Source organism: Mya arenaria, chromosome 11 (assembly GCF_026914265.1).
Source record: "Mya arenaria isolate MELC-2E11 chromosome 11, ASM2691426v1".
In the NCBI taxonomy this organism is placed as follows: domain Eukaryota; kingdom Metazoa; phylum Mollusca; class Bivalvia; order Myida; family Myidae; genus Mya; species Mya arenaria.
In genome coordinates, this window is record NC_069132.1 from 45,181,811 (window position 1) to 45,205,378 (window position 23,568).

At 33.2% G+C, this 23,568-nt stretch overlaps 3 protein-coding genes across 3 annotated transcripts; 1 reads left to right on the forward strand and 2 right to left on the reverse strand.

The window, feature by feature from the left end:
- Positions 1-1,162: 1,162 nt before the first annotated feature.
- Positions 1,163-5,796, reverse strand: LOC128208847 (octopamine receptor-like). The gene has a single exon (XM_052912486.1). The coding sequence runs from the start codon at positions 4,368-4,370 to the stop codon at positions 3,411-3,413; it is 960 nt and encodes a 319-aa protein (XP_052768446.1). The 5' UTR covers positions 4,371-5,796; the 3' UTR covers positions 1,163-3,410.
- A 1,200-nt stretch (positions 5,797-6,996) lies between these two features.
- On the reverse strand, positions 6,997-15,664 carry LOC128208845 (retinol dehydrogenase 12-like). The gene is made up of 7 exons (XM_052912484.1): positions 15,485-15,664; positions 14,943-15,061; positions 13,827-13,982; positions 11,766-11,870; positions 10,882-11,100; positions 9,830-10,037; positions 6,997-9,172 (listed from the first exon to the last, which is right to left on the reverse strand). The coding sequence occupies exons 1-7, from the start codon at positions 15,601-15,603 to the stop codon at positions 9,058-9,060; spliced, it is 1,041 nt and encodes a 346-aa protein (XP_052768444.1). The 5' UTR covers positions 15,604-15,664; the 3' UTR covers positions 6,997-9,057.
- Positions 15,659-22,422, forward strand: LOC128208846 (retinol dehydrogenase 13-like). The gene is made up of 8 exons (XM_052912485.1): positions 15,659-15,736; positions 16,217-16,323; positions 17,508-17,629; positions 18,561-18,716; positions 19,046-19,150; positions 19,514-19,723; positions 21,623-21,827; positions 22,258-22,422. Exons 2-8 carry the CDS (start codon positions 16,238-16,240, stop codon positions 22,361-22,363), a joined length of 990 nt encoding a protein of 329 aa, XP_052768445.1. The 5' UTR covers positions 15,659-15,736; positions 16,217-16,237; the 3' UTR covers positions 22,364-22,422.
- The last annotated feature ends 1,146 nt before the right edge of the window (positions 22,423-23,568 follow it).

Genomic DNA, 23,568 nt, shown 5'->3' on the forward strand with positions numbered 1-23,568 from the left:
TTGGATATTTTGCACACTTTAACGAGTGTTTTGAAAACGTGATGGACTAGTTAATAAACACGTACCTGAATAAACTGCAAGATACTGCTTAGTCATTTGCTCCTTTAAACCTTGATCTTTCACAGAAGATAGTAATACCCCAAGATGGCTTCCGGACACAGGAATAGTTATCTGCCAGATTTCGGAATTAGCAACAGGGGAATGTTCATAACATAAGAATGTTTGTTTCAGGTTTCATCTTCCATTTTTGGCCACCACCCTCAACCTTTTTTGCCCCGACCCTCTACCCTTTTATTGCCTTGAGAAATAGTTGTTATCATTTGTTTGGTTATATTCTTTCATAAGTGTTTTGGGCTTTTAACAATATCTGTTTGAATAAGCATGTAACTGATATTTTGGGTAGCAGTAAACTCTTAAGAAACACTTTTCCTTATTAAAATAAAAATATTTTGCAACTTACCTACCCTATTATGATTATTTTATTTTTTTGGAGGGGAATGAAAAGGGACAAACATTTTTTTGCTACGCCTTATAATCGTTTGTATATTGTGACGAACCTCATGCAATACTTCTGTAGCTGCATGCAACATAATATACATGACAATAATATTTCAGACCATTATCTACTTAGACAACGAGCATTACTATAATAAGACCAAATGAAATTTGAAACAAAGTCCATGTGACAAATTGTCCATGTATATTATGCTGCATGCAGCTCCAGAAGTCTATGTGACAAATTGTCCATGTATATTATGTTGCATGCAGCTCCAGAAGTCTATGTGACAAATTGTCCATGTATATTATGTTGCATGCAGCTCCAGAAGTCTATGTGACAAATTGTCCATGTAAATTATGTTGCATGCAGCTCCAGAAGTATTGCATGAAGCTCGTCACAATATACATGTGCAAAATTGTCCATGTTCACCAGCATTGTTATGAAGTTCCATGAGAGTAAGTGCTATACTAATGGAGCTTCATGCGAGACGAGACTTCTGACAGTAGTCGTGACATGACATGCCGCGACGATTCAAATTCTATATAGCACCCAGATATGTCTATCTAAGGGTATAATACAATTCAAAGAGAACAAATTTGTAATATTCATATATTTATATACATAGTTACTCTATATTATGCATGCATACATGTAAACCAAATATAGCACAAGTAAATCAAGAATAAAAGTTATTATGGACTTCACGCATAGTGAGTTGCAGTTGACAAACAGTTATTACGGAGTTCACGCATAATGCGTTGCAGTTGAATAACAGTTACTAAGGAGTTCACGCATAATGAGTTGCAGTTGAATAACAGTTACTTAGGAGTTCACGCATAATGCGTTGCAGTTGAATAACAGTTATTACGGAGTTCACGCATACTGAGTTGCAGTTGAATAACAGTTACTAAGGAGTTCACGCATAAAGCGTTGCAGTTGAATGAAAGTTATTACGGAGTTCACGCATAGTGCTTTGCAGTTGAATAACAGTTTTTTACGGAATTCACACATACTGCGTTGCCTTGCCGGCTTGACTGCTAACCAATAATAATTTGTTCCAAGAAAAACAGTAGCATTTTCAGGAATATATAACAACCATTTTTCACAACCTCTAATGGATAACAATAATGATCAGCAAGCAATTATATAAAATTGGTTAAGTTCTTTGGTTTTATAAACTTGTCTATTGTCCAAAATGTTTTTTTATTGATCAATATTTATCCAGTTATTACTCTTGACCACTCAAATTGCATTTATGTGTACACTAGCCAAAAAAACTGCAGTTCAACAAGCTTTAGGAATATCAACTAAATCCAGCAATAACATAGCTTACAATCAAGTATATTCTTGTGTCAGGATAACGATATATGAATCTTAATCGACAATTTATAAAAGGTCTTTTACCAGTTTTCAGTGTTTTAGGTTATTAATACATGTACATAATTGTATACAAAATGATTACAACTTTACAAGTATACCTGATACTCTGAATACACCTTAAGAATTCAAAGCAGTCATCACTATTTTATCCAAGATAATACAATGTACCGGTAATAGAATTAATGTTTATTTTTTCTTTACTTAACCATTGAATCAGAATAATCCAGGGACAGCTTGTCTGCTGATTTGTTTTAAAAAATAAAGCAAATATAATGAATTACGTTCTTAGTGATGGCCTGAATGTCTCTATACTAGCCAGCTCACATTTTCAAAACGCTTAAAGCAAACCCATTGGTAAACCAATTAATAACAACATTGAACTTTGTGCATTATGGACAGAATGATACTTTTTGACATGTTTACAGAAAATGAAAGACAAATACTTGTCAAATTATTAGATAGGAGAATTAAAAGCATTTGGGTAAGGTTACACATGTTATTATTTATTTTCAACACTAAATCTATTGAATATTTAAAATCAACTAAGGTTATGCTTATTACACAATTATTATTATTATTATTATTATTATTATTATTATTATTATTATTATTATTATACCCCACAATACTTAGTGCCTACTAGGCACTTCAGCAAATCAGGTAATTCCACCAGTTAAAATATGACCGCGGTTGAAGAGGTGAATTAAAACTTAAAGAACAATAATATGAATGCAAAAAGGTGACTGAAATTGACAATATTTTGACATTATTTTAGTGACTTAATTTGGTGTTTCAACAAGACCAATTTTTCGCTGAATGAGGCTCAATGGTTAAATAAAGCCACCAATGAGTACACTCCAAACTTGGATAATACTATTTGATCTTTGAACAATCGATTACAAAAAATATTCTATTATGCATTTAATAATAATATAAGATTACATCAATATACATGTATATGTGCAAAAAACCCCGCAACTAAGCTCCTAGGACCAAAGTCACTGTTAACTAAAAATTTAAAATAGAAAAAAAAAGATTGAAGCTGAATAACTATAGCTGTGGGTAACAAATTGCGACCAAACTTGGTTTGAAAGGAATAGTTAATGGAGACCTTTCATGGGATTGCGTTTGGGTCCCTAGGGTCAAGGTCACTGCTACTAAAAAGAGAAAGCGGTCAGTACTGAATAACTTTAGTTAGGGTTGATATATTTAGACCAAACTTGATATATAGGCAGAGTTTATAGAGACCTAGCATGGTAATTTCATTTGGGGCCTCTAGTGTCTAGGTCAATTTAACTGTTACTATAAAAGGTTGGTACTGAATAACTTTAGTTAAGATTGACATATTGCTTCCAAACATGGTATATACATATAATAATAATTTATTGAGACCTTTCATGTGAATCACGTTTGGCGCCCCTAGTTTATTTTGATAAGCGAATCACAAACAAAAGGATGAGATATGGAAAACAACACAAATGATTCAAAAAATAAATAAAATAGTACTAGCATTCTTATTAAATTCCCTAGTTCAGATTCTGCCCATTCCATTTCGATTCACCACAGAAACCTCGTACGAACGAAGGGATCGGCCTTGCGGTACAGGTATTTTCTTTAGCTTCAAAATCCTTCTGAAACCTCTGTGGAATTCTTTATTTCTGTACCCATATATCATCCAGTTCATGGCAGAATTTAAGAGACCAAGGGCAACGGAACAATTTTGCGCAAACTCCAATCTTGGCGTGCTTTTAAAAAGTAAAATACCGCCAATTAGAACATATGGAAGCCAACATAAGATAAATAATCCAAGCACAATAACCATGGTTAAAACATGGCTGAAATCCTTTCTGACATTGGTATTCATATTAGCTGTAGCTGGCATTGAAACCCTTGATTTTTTCAATGCGACACAAGCTACACCAGTGTAACAGATGCAGTTCAGTGCTAATATTATAAGCATTTGGCTGTCTGTCATGGAGCGGTATAGCCTTGGCCAGGTTTTTCTAAGTCTACAGTGACTTCCATCACTGTAGTTGGTAATTCCAAAAAGTGGCAAAGTCGCAACAATGGTAACATCAATCCAGCCAAAAACAATTAGCGCTATCAGTCTCTTCCTAGTTAGAATAACCTTCGATTTTAATGGGAACATGATGGCAATAAATCGCTCTACAGATATCAATAGTAGATTATAACAAGATGAACCCAAACTGATGACAAAAACGCCAATGTCCGTAAGGCAATAGTACTTGTTCCTTTCTTTCAAACCAGTAAAATAACCCACTAACGTTAATGGCACGAGCACAGCACCTACGATTAGGTCCGACACAGCGAGATTGGCAATAAGTATGTGCATATTAGAACGCAGTGCACGAAATCTTCGCACACTTGTCAGTATCAAAATGTTTCCAAAGATTGTTGGTATCATGATCACGATATACAATACAATCCATACAACAGCATACACTTGAGAATCGAAGCCTCTGCCAGACATATTAATTTAGTATGCCTTGTGAAGTCATAACATTACAAAACCACAATGTAAAGTTATAATACAATCCATAGAACGGCATACACTTGAGAATCGAAGCCTCTGCCAGACATATTGATTTAGTATGCCTTGTGAATTCATAACATTACAAAACCACAATGTAAAGTTATAATACAATCCAAGGAACGGCATACACTTGAGAATCGAAGTCAAAGCCATACATATTGATTAAGTATGCATTTTCGAAGTAATAACAATACTAAATCACAATGTAAAGTTACAACACAATTCATACAATGGCATACACGTTGAGAATCAAACACTCCAAGACATAGCGATTAAGTTTTGCTTTATCACTTGTATAACATAATGCATAACTCCCTGGTAATCCTAATATTAATTATGTTTAATAACGAAAACTGTTATTGCATCTGTTTTAACTCTTTTAATCACAGATTATTTCAACAGCATGGGTCATACTCATTACTGTCAAGTTAACAAATGGTCTTTCTGGAAACTATTAGGAATTGCAAAGAACACACATGCTTTAAGTGGACAGCAATCATTACATTAGCATTATTTCATCTATTTGCCAGGGTTTGAGATGTGTGTAATCAAACTTAATGGAGTATCTAATGAACAAATGGTCTCTCCTTTTGATATTTTGCACACTTTTACAAGTGTTTTGAAAACGTGATGGACTAGTCAATAAACACTACCTCAATGAACTGCAAGCTACTGCTAAGTCATTTGCTACATTAAAATCTAGAGCTTTCACAGAAGTTAGTAATACCCCCTGATGCCACCCGGACACAGGAATAGTTAACTGCCAGAATACGGAATTAACAACAGGAGCATGTACGTAAAATAAGAATGTTTGTTTCCGTTTTCATCTTCCCTTTCTTTGGCCACGACCCTTAACCTTTTTATTGCCCTGAGCCTAAACCCGTTAATTGCCTTGAGTTATGTATTATCATTTATTTGATTATATTCTTTCAGAAGTTAAAGAGTTTTTGGCTTTTAACAATACCAGCGATGCTTATACTGATTGGATAGAAGTTCTTAAACATATAATTCATAGTTTTGGTAACAGAAAAATCTCAAGAAACAATATCCGTAATAAAAAAAAATATAAAAAAAAGATTTTGCGACCCACCTACCCTATTATTTTTATTTTTTATTTTTTTTTTTTGGGGGGGGGGGGGGGAGGGGGGCATAAAACTGGAAACAACAAACAAAAAAATGTTATGCATTATAATCGTTTGTATACTGTGATGAGTGACAAGCAATATTTCTTGAGCTGCATGCAACATGATATTTTTCAGTTCATATTCTACTAAGTCAAGGAGCACAACCATTATTAGACCAAGCGAAATTTCAGACAAAGTCCATATGCACAACTGTCCATGCTGACCAATATGATGTCCATTGAGAGTAGGTGATGCACCATTAGCAACATGCAGGCAATATTTCGGATAAATGTCTTGACGTGAAATGCCACGACAAACTCAGTTCCTATAAAGCACCAAGACGTATCTCTCTGATGGTATAATAAATTTCAAAGAAAACAAATTTTTAATATTTATATACATCGTGACTCTATAATTTTATTATGCAAGCATACATGTAAACAAACATAGCTTACCTCAGAATAAAGATGTTTTTATATCAGATTCATTAATACAGAAAATGCAGACGAATAAAAGTTATTATGGAGTTAACGCATAATGTGTTGTAGTTGAATAAAAGTTACTATGGAATTCACGCATAATGCTTGCTATTGAATAAAAATTATTATGGAGTTCGCGCATAATGCTTGCAATTAAATAAAAGTTATTATGGAGCTCGCGCATAATGCGTTGCAATTGAATAAGAGTTATTATGGAGTTCGTGCATAATGCTTGCAATTGAATAAACGATTTTATGGAGTTCACCCGTAATGCGTTGCAGTTGAATAAAAGTTATTATGAAGAGTTCACACATAATGCGTTGCAATTGAATAAAAATTATTATGGAGCTCACACATAATGCCTTGCAGTTGAATAAAAGTTAATATGGAGAGTTCACACATAATGCGTTGCAGTTGAATAAAAGTTAATATGGAGAGTTCACACATAAAGCGTTTCAGTTGAATAAAAGTTAATATGGAGAGTTCACACATAATGCCTTGCAGTTGAATAAAAGTTAATATGGAGAGTTCACACATAATGCCTTTCAGTTGTATAAAAGTTAATATGAAGAGTTCACACATAATGCGTTGCAGTTGAATAAAAGTTATTATGGAGAGTTCACACATAATGCATTGCTTTGCTTACTTGAATGCTTACCAATATTTCTTTTTTCCAAAAAAACCCCAGAAACATGTTCAGAAATAAATAACAACCATTGCTCACAAGTTCACAACCTCTAATGGACAACAATAAAGATCGGCAGGCAATTCTATAAAACTGGTTAGTTCTTTAGTTATATAAACTTAGCCAAAATGCTTATTTATTGGTCAATATTTATCCAGTATTTACTGTTGACCATTCAAATTGCTGTTATGTATATGTAGCTTAACAAGCTAAGAATATTCATTAAATCCTGAAAAAACATAGCTTTTAATTGACAATTTATAACAGACCTATCACTAGTTTAAAGCATTTTAATACATAATTGTATACAAAATACAACATGATCAAAACTTTACAAGTATCCTGGATACATTTACTCTGAATAAACCTTAAAAATTCAAAGCATTCATCTTGATTTTATCCAAGATAATATAATGTAATAGAATTAATGTTTATTTTTTTCTTTACTTTACCAATGATTAGGAAAAATCTAGGGACAGCTTGTCTGCTGATTTGATTAATACAGGATTAAAGCAAAAATAATGAATTACGTTCTTAGTGATTGGCGCGAATGTCTCTATCCTAGCCAGCTCACATTTGCAAAACGCTTAAAGCAAACCACTTGGTAAACCAATCAATAACTACATGAAACTTTGTGCATTATGGACAAAATGATACTTTTTCACATTTTTACATAAAATCAAAGACAAATATTTAGATATGAAAATTAAAAGCCTCTGGATAAGGTTACACAGTTTTTTGTATTCATTTTTAACATCCACATCTATTGAATACTTGTCAACTAGGGTAATGCTTTTTGAATGCACAATCATTCCTAAAGGTTATATTTCATCACAGACCTAGAAACCATGGATTGGAAACTGCCCAATATCAGTGAAACAAAGAGAAGACATAATTTAGCTACAATCCTTAGTGCCTGCTAGGCATGTATCAGGAAATTCCACCAGTTACAATATGATTGCAGTTTGATGTGGTGAATTTAAATTCAAAGAATATAATATAAGTACAAAAAGAGGTCTTCAGATTACAATATTTTGATTTTTGACATAATTTTTGTAACTTAATTATGTACATCAATAAAACACACTTTCTCTGGATGGGGCTCAATGGTTAAATAAAGCCACCAATGAGTACACTATAATCTTGGATAATACCACATGATCTTTGAACAATCGATTACAAAATATATTCTATTATGCATTTGATAATAATTATGTAGGATTACATCAATATAAATGTACATGTGCAAAAACAAATAAAAAACTAAACTATGGTTTATATATTTTTCCTGAATACATTAAAAATTAAATAAACACAAGGAAGACTATGTTTAGACTGTAATCAAGGGACAACACCCATTTCTACATGCTGAACTTGGTTCATCTCAGATACATGTATTTCAAATATCATTTTAGCAAGCTTACATCAATGCACTGAAAATGAAACAAGAAAAGAAATGCATCAACAGCAAAACTCTTACACATAATGTCATTGTGATAAATACACATCAATCAGATCTATAAATAGCTTGGCATTCTCTTCATAACATTTACAACACATTTTCAAACAATTACAGTACTGCAAAAAAATACAATTTGAAAGTTTCTCAAATATCACTAACTTCAAGCAAAAGAAATTAACAAAATCAACATGACAACAAAAAGGCCTTTGAATTTGTATAATGATTTATGAACATACATGATATCTGGAATGTAATTAACATTATGCAAGAACTATACATGAACAACATGCAGATCTAAATATTATTGCTTGTTAACACAACAGTAGTACACAAGGTCAGCGAGCCTGGAGAGGTCAGTCCAGTCATCTTATCAACATTTATATGACAAAAAATCGTACGATCAGTTTAAGATTTCAATTTCATTTTTTTTTTGTCAGACTTACAATTTACGTTACTAACTGTTCGGCTTGCAAAACCAAAGAAACCGTTTTCGTAATGACAACTAAATGTGTTTGGCTTGTAAAACCAAATAAATATGTATAATGTTTGAACTGACAACTCAATATGTTTAGGCTTGCAAAACCATACAAACTATGTTTGAACTGACTACTTAATGTGTTTAGCTTGTAAAACCAAATAAACTATGTTTGAACTGACTACTAAGCGTGTTTGGCTTGCAAAACCAATTAAACTATGTTTAAACTGACATATGTAACTATAACTTTCAAAAAAGATATTCATCATTCTATCATATACTGTACATATCATTATACATAGAAATATTGCTTTGGAAAAGCCATCGTACAATATGATTGTTGATAAGATGGGGCTGCTATGTCTTGGATTCCCAGGGTAGTCATTGGCCAGTCTGTGGTCACTCTGTCTGGCCAAACTCTTTGATTTTCAGCCACTGAAGCGTTTCTGACCACACTTTATCTTGCAGTTCCTCGTTTTCAACACTCTCACCGTAAGGCTCCCGTTTACATTCCCTGTGAAGATAAAAAAGATTTTTGCGAGATTTAAATTTGCGCAACAATCAGAAACACAAGTAAATTAATCACCCCTAGATCCTATCTTGGCAACCTGTTCAATCTGTGAATCACATACACAGATAGCTTTGAGTGTATAACAATATCTTCATGATGACCTACCCACCTTCCCATGAAGTTTGGAAAGATTGATCTCTAACATTTTTAAAAAGCAAAGTATGTACATGGGAATGATAAGTCACTGAAAGATGGAGTGGATGTCAACTAATATCTGCGCCTATGCGTTCTTCAGTTATTGATCGGAACAGATTTTTAGCTAGAGATCACCACCACATTGACCCTTGACCCACTAACATCAAAATCAATAGGGTTCATCTGCTGGTCATTGCCAACCTGCCAATCAAGTTTGAGATCATTTGGGCCTAAAGGTTTTTCAGTAATTGATCAGAAACTGTAAGGGATGGACGGACAGACAGACGGTCTGATTACTATGTGTCGCCCTTCAGGTGCATAATTTTGAAAACTGAAATGAATCAGCTTAGTGTTATCACTGTTAATTTCATTGCTGCGCCCTGATTGGTCAGCTTGACATTGAAGACATGAATGTTCCCAAAACGAAATCCAAGCAATTAGTTTTTCTATGTCTTAACAACTTACTTGTACATAAAGCCTGACACAGTTGTTAGGCCATCAGCTAGACAGCAGAAGATGGTTGTCTGGGCGCCATCCTCAGGGCACTTCATCAGGTACCAGAGGAACGGAGCAAAAGTCAAACTGATGAACGATGACTGTCGGAACGGCATGTGTCGATGGATACCCGTTCTGACAACACCAGGTATAACACAGTTCATCGCAATACCATTCTCTGAAATGAAGGCAATGACAAGTAATGTCAACATTTGATACACATTGTTTTTTCACTCCGCAAAATTTTACTACATGCAAATCTTATCCCCATTCTTGTAAACAGGGAAGATAACAGGCCTTTAATCCCAATCATGAAACGTTTAGTTTGTGTACAAAGAATTCAGGCCAAGAGCAGGTTTAAGATCCTCTTGAAATTGCTTTCAACCATTAATATCCATTTTAAGATACTTGTTACTGTTCTAAATGCAAATGTCCAGTAAAAAAACAAATTGAACAAATGTAAGATAGTCACATTGAAAATTTGATTTCAGTAGTTAAGTATTACCATCTAAGACAAAAGCTACCAATTCAATGTAGAGCAATATTATTAGACATACGGAGTTTTATCAGATAGGATTATTAGTACTTCGTTTTGATCTGGGAGGTTGTATTCAATTTGAATGTATATTTCCAAATGAGGATTGCAAGTGAGAATCAATTTCAATCAAATACAATATCCTGGATCAAAATGCAGAACTAATAAACATTTTTTAATATATAAATTACTGCTTAAATCACTTAAGAAACACTTGCTATCATAATAAATGTCATTTTAATGACGCACTATTTTGTTTTATGATGTTATTTTAAAATCATGCAATGATACATTTATGATGTGACGTCAGCAGAGTGGAATACGGCCATATTTTGCGATACGTATTACATGTGGAATTATGATGGGTACATGTATATAATTAATAAAACATAATATCAAGATGATTCTTAATGACAAAACCGTCAAAATTGCTTTGTATTGAAAATCTGCTCCAAATCTCGGATTGAACAAAATAAGCGCTACAAACCTTCAAAATTATATCTTTTGGCAAATTCTCTCGTAAAAAACACAAGGGCAAGTTTGCTGGAAGCGTACGCTGCGGAGGCAGCATATTCCTTTTTCTCCCAGTTTATGTCCTCAAAGTCCAGCGAGGCCAGTTGGTAGGCGGGTGCAGTCGTCATGACAACACGGGAAGGTGAAGAGCGCTTCAGGGTGTCATACAGTAGATGTGTAAGCAGTACATGACCTGAAGCCAAGAGTAAAATAATATGTACTCTGCTAGGTTGAAACAATCAATAGACAACATTTTACAATTTTGATAGCATGTCTGGGTTCCTAATGATGATAACTGAATTGTTTGCAAGTTAACTTAGCAGATTGAAATCATTTATCTGTAAAACAACACAAAATAAACATGACCCTTTGCATCAAAGAGACGGTCAATTTGTTACAGCTGTTAAGTTTTAGTTTGGCTCTCAAAGTTTTGTTTGTCACCGTGCTTTTCTTGTGAGCATAATTCAAAGCTAAGATTTAATTAGCCGGTTGAAGTGAAACCAATGCAAAAAGTACATATAAAATGATCTATAGATGTTTTGCAGGGGTGTGAGCCCACCTCTTCAGTAATTAGTTCCTGGTGTTACTTAAAAGTATATGCCAAATGGCTGCAGTTGGTTTCTTTGGTATGATAAGTCTATCAAAAAGCAAGAAATATTGCACTTGATTTGAATTAACTTGATGGTGAACTTGAAGCCACGACCATCCAATGCTTCAAAAGCTTGAAATGCTAAGTTATTTAGCAAACATTTAAAGAGAATATGAAATGCTACTGAGCAACTCAACAGTACTAATTAACATTCCTTTATTGAGAAATATCGAAAACAGTTTGTCAAATTTGTATGACACACAGCCTACCTAGGTAGTTGACCTGTAGATGAGCTTCAAACTTGTCTTCAGTGAGGAGCTGAGGGTGCATCATGATGCCGGCATTGTTCACAAGGAAGTGAAGGTGATCTTCCTCTGTTAGATAAATCGAGTTTAGTTTAGTTTAGTCAATATTGTGCTTATGAACTATTACAATTACATTTTCCTTTAATGTAAAATTTCAAGTCCATCTTACTTAAAATTTAAGAACAGAAAAAAATCTTAATTATGTAAAATAAGCATTTAGAGACAAAAAGAATCAGTGCTGCAACAATTAAGGATTTATGACATTTTTCTTGCGTTTATGCTGTTTGAGCGAAGTAGAACATGTGAGCAAATTCCACGAAGTGCGCTTGCGTTTCTTGATATATTGCTTGTTTCCCCTTCTGCGTTCATACAGCAGAAATGCAAGGAAAATGTGATGAATACTTATACATTGTATTTACATTTTTAATCAATTGTTCATTACAATTAAAATTTAGCAGTAGGATATCTTCTGAAATTGAGTATTTGTTCGTAAAGAAATGTGACTGACGACATAGGCTTGTATAAAAAAATAGCTGATATATGTAACATCATATGTCATTGGTTAAATGATGTTGCGCTTATCTAATCGCAGCCCAATATTGAAATAAACAATGACGTCATTATTATTTGCATGTTATACTAAATGAAAGCCAAGTTATGACCATACAAAGGACTAGGCAAACGTAAATTTTCAACACTGTTAATAAAGTAATGGTTACTACAGGGACAATCCCAGTAGCCTAAAACTTTAAAGTCATTTTGATCAAGGGCAAACAAACACCAAACAAGAGAAACAAGACTACAAGAGGACGAACATTAAACAAATTTAATAATATTGTCAGTGGTAACCGCATTGGCACAGAAAATGATATATACTGTATTTCCCCGACAATAAGGCGATCCGCTTAAAAGACGACCCCCTAACTTTGCCCATGAAATCTGGTGTTTTTATCTCGACTCGTTTATAAGACGGGGTCAATTTTTAAAGCAAATCCAGCACTTGAACTTCTCCAAGTCTGTGATAATATTCAAGCTAAACAGTCAATTATCAACTAAATTTGTTCATTTGCTTAGGAATATTGATTTTTATTTTCCGATAGTATGGTATGTTTTAACCAGCCTAGACGCAATCTTGGAAGTAATGTGGGTTCATACGGTGTTTGATTGACCTATTTAAATACAAACCATTGCAGTGCACCTTTGATCTTTACACAGCTCGTGCTGTGACATCAAAAATTGTACTGTTTGATCTGCAGCCAACAAACACCACACATTCCATTACATGTGTTAATAAGTTAAATTTTCGCAGGTGTTTGTTTGGATTGCAGTTGATGGGACTTAAATTTTGAGAAGTAAATAGCCATTGATGATTGCGGATAAATTAATGTAACGATTAATGAAATGTGTATTGAATTCTGACAGTTACATGTATCTGTATGATATACGCAAAGCCTTATTGTAAGGAAAAAGTAAGTTTTATTTACGAAATAGAAAAAATAACAATACAATTTTTGGAAAAAAAAATTTGTTCAAAATCTTTTTATTTGAAAGGTAGCAAAGTATGTCTCCTGTGATAAACGTGTTTGGACCGATAACAAGCGTTATATCGATTGTTCATCGTAGCAAAACAAAGCAGATGGTCGTCTTAATCGGATGAGTGTGATCGTGTCACTTTTATTTGGGTGTCATCAACAGACAATAAATCAGTCAGTCGAATACCTTATGTTGAATATTCCTGATTCTGACCCTATTCTTTCTGAATTTCTTATAGCCTTGCTATAGAACTTTAAGGTTAAAAATTGGGACCATATTTCCCCGTCTTATAGTAGAGGAAATACGGGAAGTAATAACAGACGCAAAAAACTCTATTATACATATCAGACGTCATTTTATCAACTAATCGCGCAGTAAAATGGCATTAAGGTAATAGCAGACACAAAAAACTCTTTTATACAAATCAAACCTCATTGTATCCATTAATTGCAGACTTTACAAAGCATAAACTGGTGTAAAATGTTAACTTACTTTTCTTGAATGCCTCAGCAAAGGCTCTGACAGATTTAAAAGAGGCAAGGTCACACTTGAGGCTCCAGATCTTATCATTTTTCGTCTTCTTCTTGAGCTCCTGGACAACCACCTCCCCAGCCTTCTCATCTCGACACGCAAGGTACACTCTGGTTCCTGTTTATAATACAGTTAAATACAGTATAGGATGGAACATGTCAGGGCCTTTACTCACAATGTAACTTAGTGGAAAGATTTTTAAAAAGTAAATGTTTGAATTATTTCTACTACAACTATTAGAAGTTTATTGATATCAACTGATTAATTGCACCAAGGTCAGACTAAAATTATTCTTTGCTTCCCCACCTCTGAGGTAGATTTAGTGGGTGTCTGTCAATTTTTATTTTTATTTATCAGAAGGCCAGGTCAGAAAAAAAAACTGCTAAATAGACTTGAAATAAAAAGCATGTGGTAGAAGTGAAAGGTGTACTATTATTTTTATAAACATAAACTCATTGGCATTTTTTTTTAACATCTGCACTTCAACCCTTCTTGCAATACACAGTACAGCTTCTGGCATGGTAGTCCCCTTACTATTTAGCTTCTTTTGTAATTAGAACGCAAAAGATTGTGAGATGTTTAATAGTTAATTTGAGGATCTCTTTATTCTTTAGTTTACTACCATTTTTTATTTATTTTTTTATTTATTTATTACTTTAAATTCTTAAAAAGCAATTTTTCAACTGTTTGCTTCATGAATACAGGCCCAGATAACATAACATAATGGTAACGGAATACTCCTTCAATAAAAATGTATGATCATCAATTTATGATGAAAGATTCAATACATTCTACTGCATGTATTGTCTTAATAAGTGATATTAATAAGCATAAATCAAGGGAATCATTAAAAACCATAATTTTTAAACAAAGGTACACAGAGTGCAGTACCCATATTAATATATTATTTTCATTATAAATTCAATTGTCAGGCTCAATTAACTCAAAACCAAAAAACAACCCAATACAAATGCTTAGTGCGAACATCATTGGCTTAATTAAGTAATATGTAAAAATAAGTTTTGATTATTATTTATAATTTCATTCATCCCGATAAAAAATCCTTGAGACATTTACCTCTTTTAGCGAGATCCTCTGCGATATGGCGACCTATTCCTCCATCTCCGCCGGTGATTATTGCAACCTTGTCTTCCAGCTTCAAATCGCTAGTGCATCTGGATCCTCTCATGTATTGTCTGGGCAAATAACAAATAAGTAATACTGTTGCAATAACCAAAATATCAATACCAGACAAATGCTGCAAAACCTGTCCTGTAAATATTCATTAGGTATAACGATGTTTTGAAAGTTTACGTCCAAAATAAAAGCCAAATAAAAGAAATTGGTTACTATTGGGAAATATGGTGACTAAATTGCTTTTTACATTAGATTTTCTTACATATAATAAAAGCTCAAAATAAAACAGATTTAAAAGTAGATCATGCAATAAAACAATGCCTGTTTTCATTGATATTTTAGACTGTTATAGCCACACAGAGTAGATAGAATATTTATTTTGTAAGGTATAATTTCAATATAACCCATATTTTTTATGTGGGTAATAGTATAGTGTAACCTTTTTTTGTTGTATCGCGAAAATACCTTGCACTAATTTTTACCTCATTCCATAAATAAAGCCACCAACTACCGCAATAATAATTGGCCACCATGAGTCAAATATTGCCTCTGGATCAGGCATGCCGGCTGGGAGACCCGGAATGGAAGGTTTATCAGGCATTTTGATGATTGAAAACGTAATTGATAGTTACAGTTAATTAACGTAAAATTTTCTTGTGTCGTAGAAACTGCAAAAACACAAACACCATGTCAAAGTCAAAAATTCCGCAAGTCTAGAAACATTTTTATTTCTAGTAAGTAAAAAAGACAGCTTTATTTTGGTGTTTTAAATGTAACTTTGCTTAATTATATTCTAGATAATATAGTTGTTGTCACTGTTTAATAAAGAATGGAAACAATCTAAAAACCTAGTCATTCTAAAATGCCGTCCAGGCTTTTTTTTTTTTAATGATGGTTAGTCTGGACGTCAATACCAGACAAATGCTATATATACTATTATGTTACATAACTCGATGTATTCCTAAATACAAATTATGGTCTATGATCAACTTTGAAAGTCTGGTTAAAGTTTTATTGCAACTTTGGGTTTTAACTCAGATCTTAAATACTGTTCATTTAATGGACTTCATACTTTACACAGTTGTTTGACACTGCCAATTTTCAAGGTCTTGTTTTTGCTAGAACTACATATCTTATGTAGATCTTTGTCTTTCCATATTTTGTAAACTTGATTTTAAATAATTATCAGAGCGATAATCACATATTTTTTGCAGGTCCACTTTGCTTAAATAGTCATGAAGTTGTCATCTATAAAAGTACCAAGAAGCTACGTTGTTATCAGCAGTCTTGGGGCAGGCTTTGGCGGAATTGTTCTTTTAAAGTAAGTTAATTTTTCAATTCATGTACATGTACTACTATGTACATGTATATCATGTATATCACCCTTAGGAGTGGTATGTAACCTTTTCCTGCATCAACAATTATCATTATGTAAAGCCTGTAATTACAGTAGATTATAATGATACTGAAATTTAGTGTATTCTCCACAAATAAAGTTAGCAGTTGGGTGTATTGGACTCACCATAGGGTTGGTTGGTTGATCTGTTGGCAAAGGATTGTGGAGCCAACTTCACTGACATATGAAGTGGAATCACCCCCTCTCTCTCTCTTGCTACATATTATTACCACCATGATGTGCAGTAGTTCCTCAAATGTTTTTGTTGACCAACAGCGGATTTGTCATAGAGGTTTTTGCCCTTAAATATTATTTGTTACACTTTGGGCATTATGGGAGTTTGCAGAGTAAACTTCTCCCACAGTTAAAGAGGTATCACTCTGATACTTGGTACCTGCACATTACCAGCATGGTGGATAGTAGTGCTTTGTGTTTGTTTTGTGACCTATGACCACTCCTAGAGTGATGTGCCCTTGAAAAGAAATATTTTGAAGTTTGTGAAGAAGACTACTCAAACAGTTTTACAGATTATGAGATATCAATCTGATACAGGATACACATTAACACCATTATGGACTCTTTTTGGAGTTATCTTCCCTAGAACATCAGTTCAGTGCTGCTATATTGAAGATTTTATATTATAATCTTGTGGTAAATAGAATTACTTTCCTTGATATAATCTTTAAAAACATCTCTTATTTTATTTTTTTCATTGTCAATGAATTACAGCATTTGTAACGTAGGTGTGCGGGGATAGTCATCACTTCTGTGAAAGCTCTAATTTTACCTTGAAAATACTTCTGAGATAGAAGAGAATTATAGTGAAGATATAAATTCTGGTTACCAGTTATTAGGTCACTTATAAGCCGTTTTCATTACATTTGGAGAGAAGGTTACAGTATACCTTGAGATTATAGTAATCACAATAGAAGTCTAATACTTTACACTACACTGTTGGCTTTTAAATTGAAACTAGCTTGAATACAATTAGGTGATTTTACCAATTCTGAACAGGGCTTGAAACACTTCAATGCTTTTGTTAATACATGTATGGGCACCATGATTTATGTAGGGATGGATGTTCTGATATGTTATTTTTCACCTGGCAGGGATTATTTGGGAGGCAAAAAGTTTGATGATGACAACCAAGATATGTATGGGAAGAGTGTTATTGTCACTGGGGCAAACTCTGGCATTGGCAAGCAGACAGCAAGACTCTTGTCAAAGAAAGGTATGTAAGGTTTGGGAGATCTTTTCAGGAGATGGAAATAGAAAGTCATAAGAAACATGCAAATTCTTTAAAGCTGCAATCTCACAGATTGAAGGTTTTGACAACTTTTTTACTTTTTGTTTTTGGAACAGGACAAATTTAGTTCAAAAATTGATGTTTTATGCATTTTTCTTAAGCCGTAGTAACTGACAGTAACGGTGTAAGCCATAAAACATGAATTTTCGAATGGAAATATGAAAATCTAGGATCTGATTTTTTGTCAGCAATCTTCTATCATTGGTTTGCAGACATTTACGCAAACAGTTGCGCTTTCCAAGACAAAAACTAAAAAAAGTTGTAAAAACAGTAAATCTGTGAGAGTGCAGCTTTAAGATGCATCATGGCTAATAATATTTAAATATTGACTGCCATGAGGGTGACTGTGCATATTGTCAACCTGAGGTAAATACTGTTGACTGAGGTGAAGCCAAGGTTGACAATATGCACTGTCACCATCATGGCTGTCAATATCTACTTTTTTTATACCAAACAAAACCTGTATAATTTCAAATAATTGGATTAAAATTCACATGTACCGGTAAATCAAGAGCAAAAATACCTTGAAATTAAACAGAATTTATTCATGAACATATTTGCATGACGTCAGTGAGGGTAACAGTGCAACAGAGGGTGAAAGTTTGGGTGATAGTTGAAAATATTGCCTTGATGTTTTTACTTTATGTTCCATAGAAGTGAGGTATAATAAAAAGAAGAAAGGAAAAGATGTGTTATTGTAATCACTTGTTTCCGATATTTTCAGCATTGTTTTTGAGGTTTTGACATGGCCATCATGTTTTAGAAAGGATTGCTCTTGGAAAATAATATGATGCATTAAATTTATAATTATTTGACTGCACTTTCAATGTTTAAAGTCTAATAATTATCATCTCAGGGGCTCGTGTGATTATGGCATGTAGAAACATTGACGCATGTACAGCTGCCAGGGAAGAGATTTACGATGAAACAATCAACCCAAGCCTTGAGTGCCGAGAACTCAACCTTGCATCCTCTCAGTCTATACGCAAGTTTGTGGATCAAATTAAGAGAGGTTTGTCTTCTTTTCATTCAACATCAGATTAATAAAAAATAAACATCATATTTTGTCGGGTAACACATTCAAGATGAATATTAGCTGGCTCAGCAATTGAAATTTTGTTTTTACTTTCTTTTTTATATAAAAATTGTTATGAAAACAAGGATCTACAGTTTAAGCATATAAATGCATCAAAATATTTGACATGTAAATAAACCAGGTATGGAAAAAGCTTTAATAATAAGTCGAATCCTGATGTAAAAAAGGGTCTAGCTAGTCTATAAACGTTTTAAGGTTTGTTGTCAGTTTAATTTTTTTGTATTTTTATATTTTTGTGATTTCAGAGAAAAGAAATGTTGATGTTTTAATCAACAATGCTGGAACCATGTGTGGGCCCCGTGACACAACTAATGATGGTTTTGAGTGGCAGCTCGGAGTTAACTATTTAGGTAACAAATAAAATTGTTAGCCCTTATAGGGACTTGTTCAAATGTTAAAGGTTCAAATATAGATAAATTGTGGGAAATATAAAGAAGATGCTTGTTGCAATGATAAAATATGAGCAAAAGATAAAAATATCTGACAAAAAAATGAGGGCAATGCTATTTAATATTGAATTATTTTGGGCTTGAATTTCCCAAACTAACCTGCAGTTACGTACTGTTTGGTGTTTTCCCCATAAATATTAGTAAAACAACTCAATTTCAACAAATTAAAACAATTAAAACTAAATTAAAACTAAAAATTGTCACCAACTCTTAATCGGTGAGTGGGTCACTATAATTTTTAATTATCCTTTGTTTGTTTTACAGGACCATTTCTACTGACATTACTCTTACTGGACAAATTGAAGGCATCACCCCAAGGAAGAATTATTAATGTTGTGAGTCCATTTTTCAAGAAGAGTGAAATAAACTTTGATGATCTGAACAGTGTGGAAACCTACCAGCCCAAGATAGCGTATGGGCAGAGTAAGCTGGCCCTAGTGTTGTTCTCTCAAGAGCTAGCAAGAAGGCTAGAAGGTATGTTGATAAGCTTGTGTGTATTTCTAATGAAAAAAGTTATTGTCTTTGACAGCACTCAGAAAAAAAATGTTGTGATGACTTAAAGAGACACTCTTATTCAAAATCAATACATACACATGCGAAACAAACATAAATTTTGAGTGATACACCCTCAACTACTTACTAAACAATGCATTTATGAAAATATTAATTATTATTAACAATAATATAACTGTGTATTTAATAGCTGAAAATGCAAAAATATAAAATGATTGGTGAATGCGAAAAGATTTACTGCAATTTACTATGGTCTCATAAGGTAAAAATACGCTGTTTTCTGCACATTTCCTTTAAATTAAACTCGCTATCCTTCATAAGAATCATTGTTTTCGACATTTGTTCATCCTTTTGGATATATTAAAACAATTGTATTAAATGTGTTACATCTTATTTGGGAGTAATAGTGTATCTTCAATGTGGTCTGTTTGTGGTACTCGTATTTGTGTATGTGGTGTTTATACTACTGGTCCCAGTAGTTTTTATATCATAATTCACTCATGAAACTTGAATCGTGATGCACATGTAACCAGTGACCATACAAACACTTAAAACAGTAGAGATTTTGTCCTGAGTTTTGAAGATGTCTGAATAAAATGTTCTTTACTTAATAATGAACTTAAGCTCATCTTCTGTTCAAGTAGAGTTAAATTTCTTCGCTTTGTTTTTGTTGGTTCCGAAATGGTGTAAACAAATTGCAGTTGTATGTTAGTAGTTTTTGGATGCTTCCTAAAATTAAAGTGACACTCTTATTCAATATCAGTGTTTACACATGTATAACAAACATATATTTTGACTGATAATAACAAGACTGTAACCATTTATTAAAAAGCTGAAAACGCAAAAATATTAAATGATTGGTGAATGCTAAAAGATTTTCTGTGATCTACTATAATATCAAATGGTAGAAATATCGTGTTTTATGCACATTTCTTTCAAATTAAAATAGGTATCCTTCATAAGAACCATTGTTTTTGACATTTATTCATCCTTTTTGGAATAATAAAACAGTAGTATTAATTGTGGTAAATCTTATGTGGGAGTAAGACTGCATCTTTAAAAAAACAAATCTAGGAAACTGTCCTAAGGGTTTTCTAAATTCAATATGTATAAAAGCTTAATATTTAAAGCAGAAAAAAATAGTTTTGAGTATTAACTTGCCATTAAAAAAACTTAATAAAGCAAAGCATATACATATACTGTTTACATGTCATTACACTTGTTACATACCTTTTTCTGATAACTATTGCTTTTATTGAAAATGATAGAATTGAGAGTAAAACAGATGAGTGTCTGCCTGCAACGCTCATGTGTTCATCTGCAGTTTCCTCCCCTGTAATTGCTTTTATGTGACCTGGTACCAGAGTATGGTTTTGCAAGAATATCTCTTCAATGTTTGCTGTTCTGTTTACAGCAGGAGGACAGTCTTTTTGTTATAGGGCCTAATGTCAAGAGTCTGTAGTTGATCAGACACATTAAATTTAGATGCTTTTTGTGTCATCTGCAATGCTTGGCAGTCAAGGGATTATTTTATCCGGTTTTGGTGTCATCATCCAATCAGTAACTGATAAATGTCTTGGTGAAATGTCTTCAAACTTGGTATGCACATTGGTCATGGTCAGGTTTAAGGTCAAGGTCATGGTGACCTTTACTAGAAAAAATGACAGACTCTCATTAATTTGATAGTTTTTAACGTCAAACAAACTTGATTTGATGCCTTGATGTGGTCGGTTAGTGGTGTTAAACAGTCCTGTATATTTAAAAAGAAAAAAACAACAACATTTAATACCCTGCAGTTCTTGTTAAGCCTAACAAAAGATCTAACAATAATCCTATTCCTAAAACACTGCTTCTTTCCAGGAACCAAAGTGACAGTGAACTGTGTGAACCCAGGCGTATGTAAGACAAGCATCAGTCGCCACCTGCCCGTGTCCCAGTCCATGCTGGGCGGGCTCGTTACACCTATCCTCTGGGTGTTTTGCAAGAGTGCTTTCCAGGGTGCCCAGACACCCGTCTTCCTGGCTGTGGACACGTCACTGGATAAAACGACTGGCAAATACTTCAGGTAGATTACATAGAGGATAATTATTTCATGTGTAAGATAGAAATTTGTTTTAGTGATTGATAACAAAGGCAATATTTTCAAGAGTGTGAACAACAATGATTGAAAACAATAATTATGATCATGAGTGATAAATTTGATGAAGATGGTAATTTGAATGGTGTTAATTGGAAAATTGCATGTTAAACATACCACCACCATGTCATTTTTTATGTAATTTGAAAACAACAACAAGCAAGGCATAGTAAACTTTTGTTAGCAACAAAGGAACCAAAATGTATAAGAGTAATAAATATAAAAAATCTATAGAAATAAATGCAGGGAAAATATTCTGCAAAGCTTTCACCAAAAAGCATAAAACCCCCCAAATTATTTGTTATTTGAGTGAAATTTGAACAAACTGTTCCTAAATAATGTTGAATATTTTTTCCAGTGATATGAAGGAAGATAAGTTGAGTGAGAATGCCTTGGATGAGAAAGTGGCACAGAGACTATGGATGATCAGTGAGAAGTGGACAAAGCTGAACACCTCTTTATGACATTATTTTTTGTTTAATCTGTTAAATATTTTATGTAATAAATCAATCCATTAAATGTATGAAGTTCGTACCTTTTCAATTTCCGTCTAAATTATTGCATGAATAAAACATCAAATATGAAAATCGGAGATAATCGGTGTAACACACTGTTTTCTGATTTCCTATCATCACACGGTAGCCTAGTGCACATGCCCAAACCTTTATCTGTAAAACCATTTGGCAGGATTAGGATATAAATGGTTAAATCTTAAAGCAATTGTGTGTCAATCTATGATTATTTTTTTAAATACTAAAAAAAGGTAAGAATCAAAGCAATACTGCATTAATTGATTGATCTTTGGGATTGCATCACTTTGTATCACTTATGGTTGCTTGCTATAGGGTCTTTCCTTGAACAGTTGTTTTTTCCTGTAATGTTTCACAACGCCAGGAGGTCATTCAAAAGGTCTGTTTGCAAAGTCTTTACTATTTCTTAAACTGGTATTATGAGACTTGGTATTTGTTTCCCCTTGCCAAGAATATAACACTTCATTTAACTATTAGTCCAAGGTCAAGGTTAATATTTTTAAACAGTCTATTGAGTTGTCCTTTTAGTGCAATCAAGATCAGCTTGACCAGGGATAATGAAACTTAATAGGTAGAATGTCATTGACCAGAAGATGATCCAATTAAGGTCAGCATGTCAAGGTCACAATCAACATTTTCATAAAACTTTTCTTTGCAATACTAGAGATGGACTAGTCTTCAGGGATTAAACGATTGAGTCTTGTTGAAATTAGGTTGCTAGCCTTTAAGAATTGATTATTGCTAACGAAGAAAAGATAAAATATATATAATTATACGGATAAAAACTAAAAGCAAGGATGAACTTACATTAGGGTATATACTTACCAACTTTTAAACCCAAACCAGTTATATAAATAACAACACTCTGATGACATCAAACGTAACTAAGTCCTACCCATGAAAGCCATACTCTTTGTTTTATTCAGTGTTTTTGTTTATATTTACAAATAAGGAAATAAATTACTGGTGCATAAGGCCGCTTGAATGTTCATTATCAACGTTATGCCTGATAGTGAATTATGTTGACAAAAGGATTACTTTGTTTGAAAAGTATGTTCACCAGCTATGAAGCATAAACAATTGAATGTTTACCTGCAATATTAAATTATTACTCCACAATTATTAGTATTTGACATTAT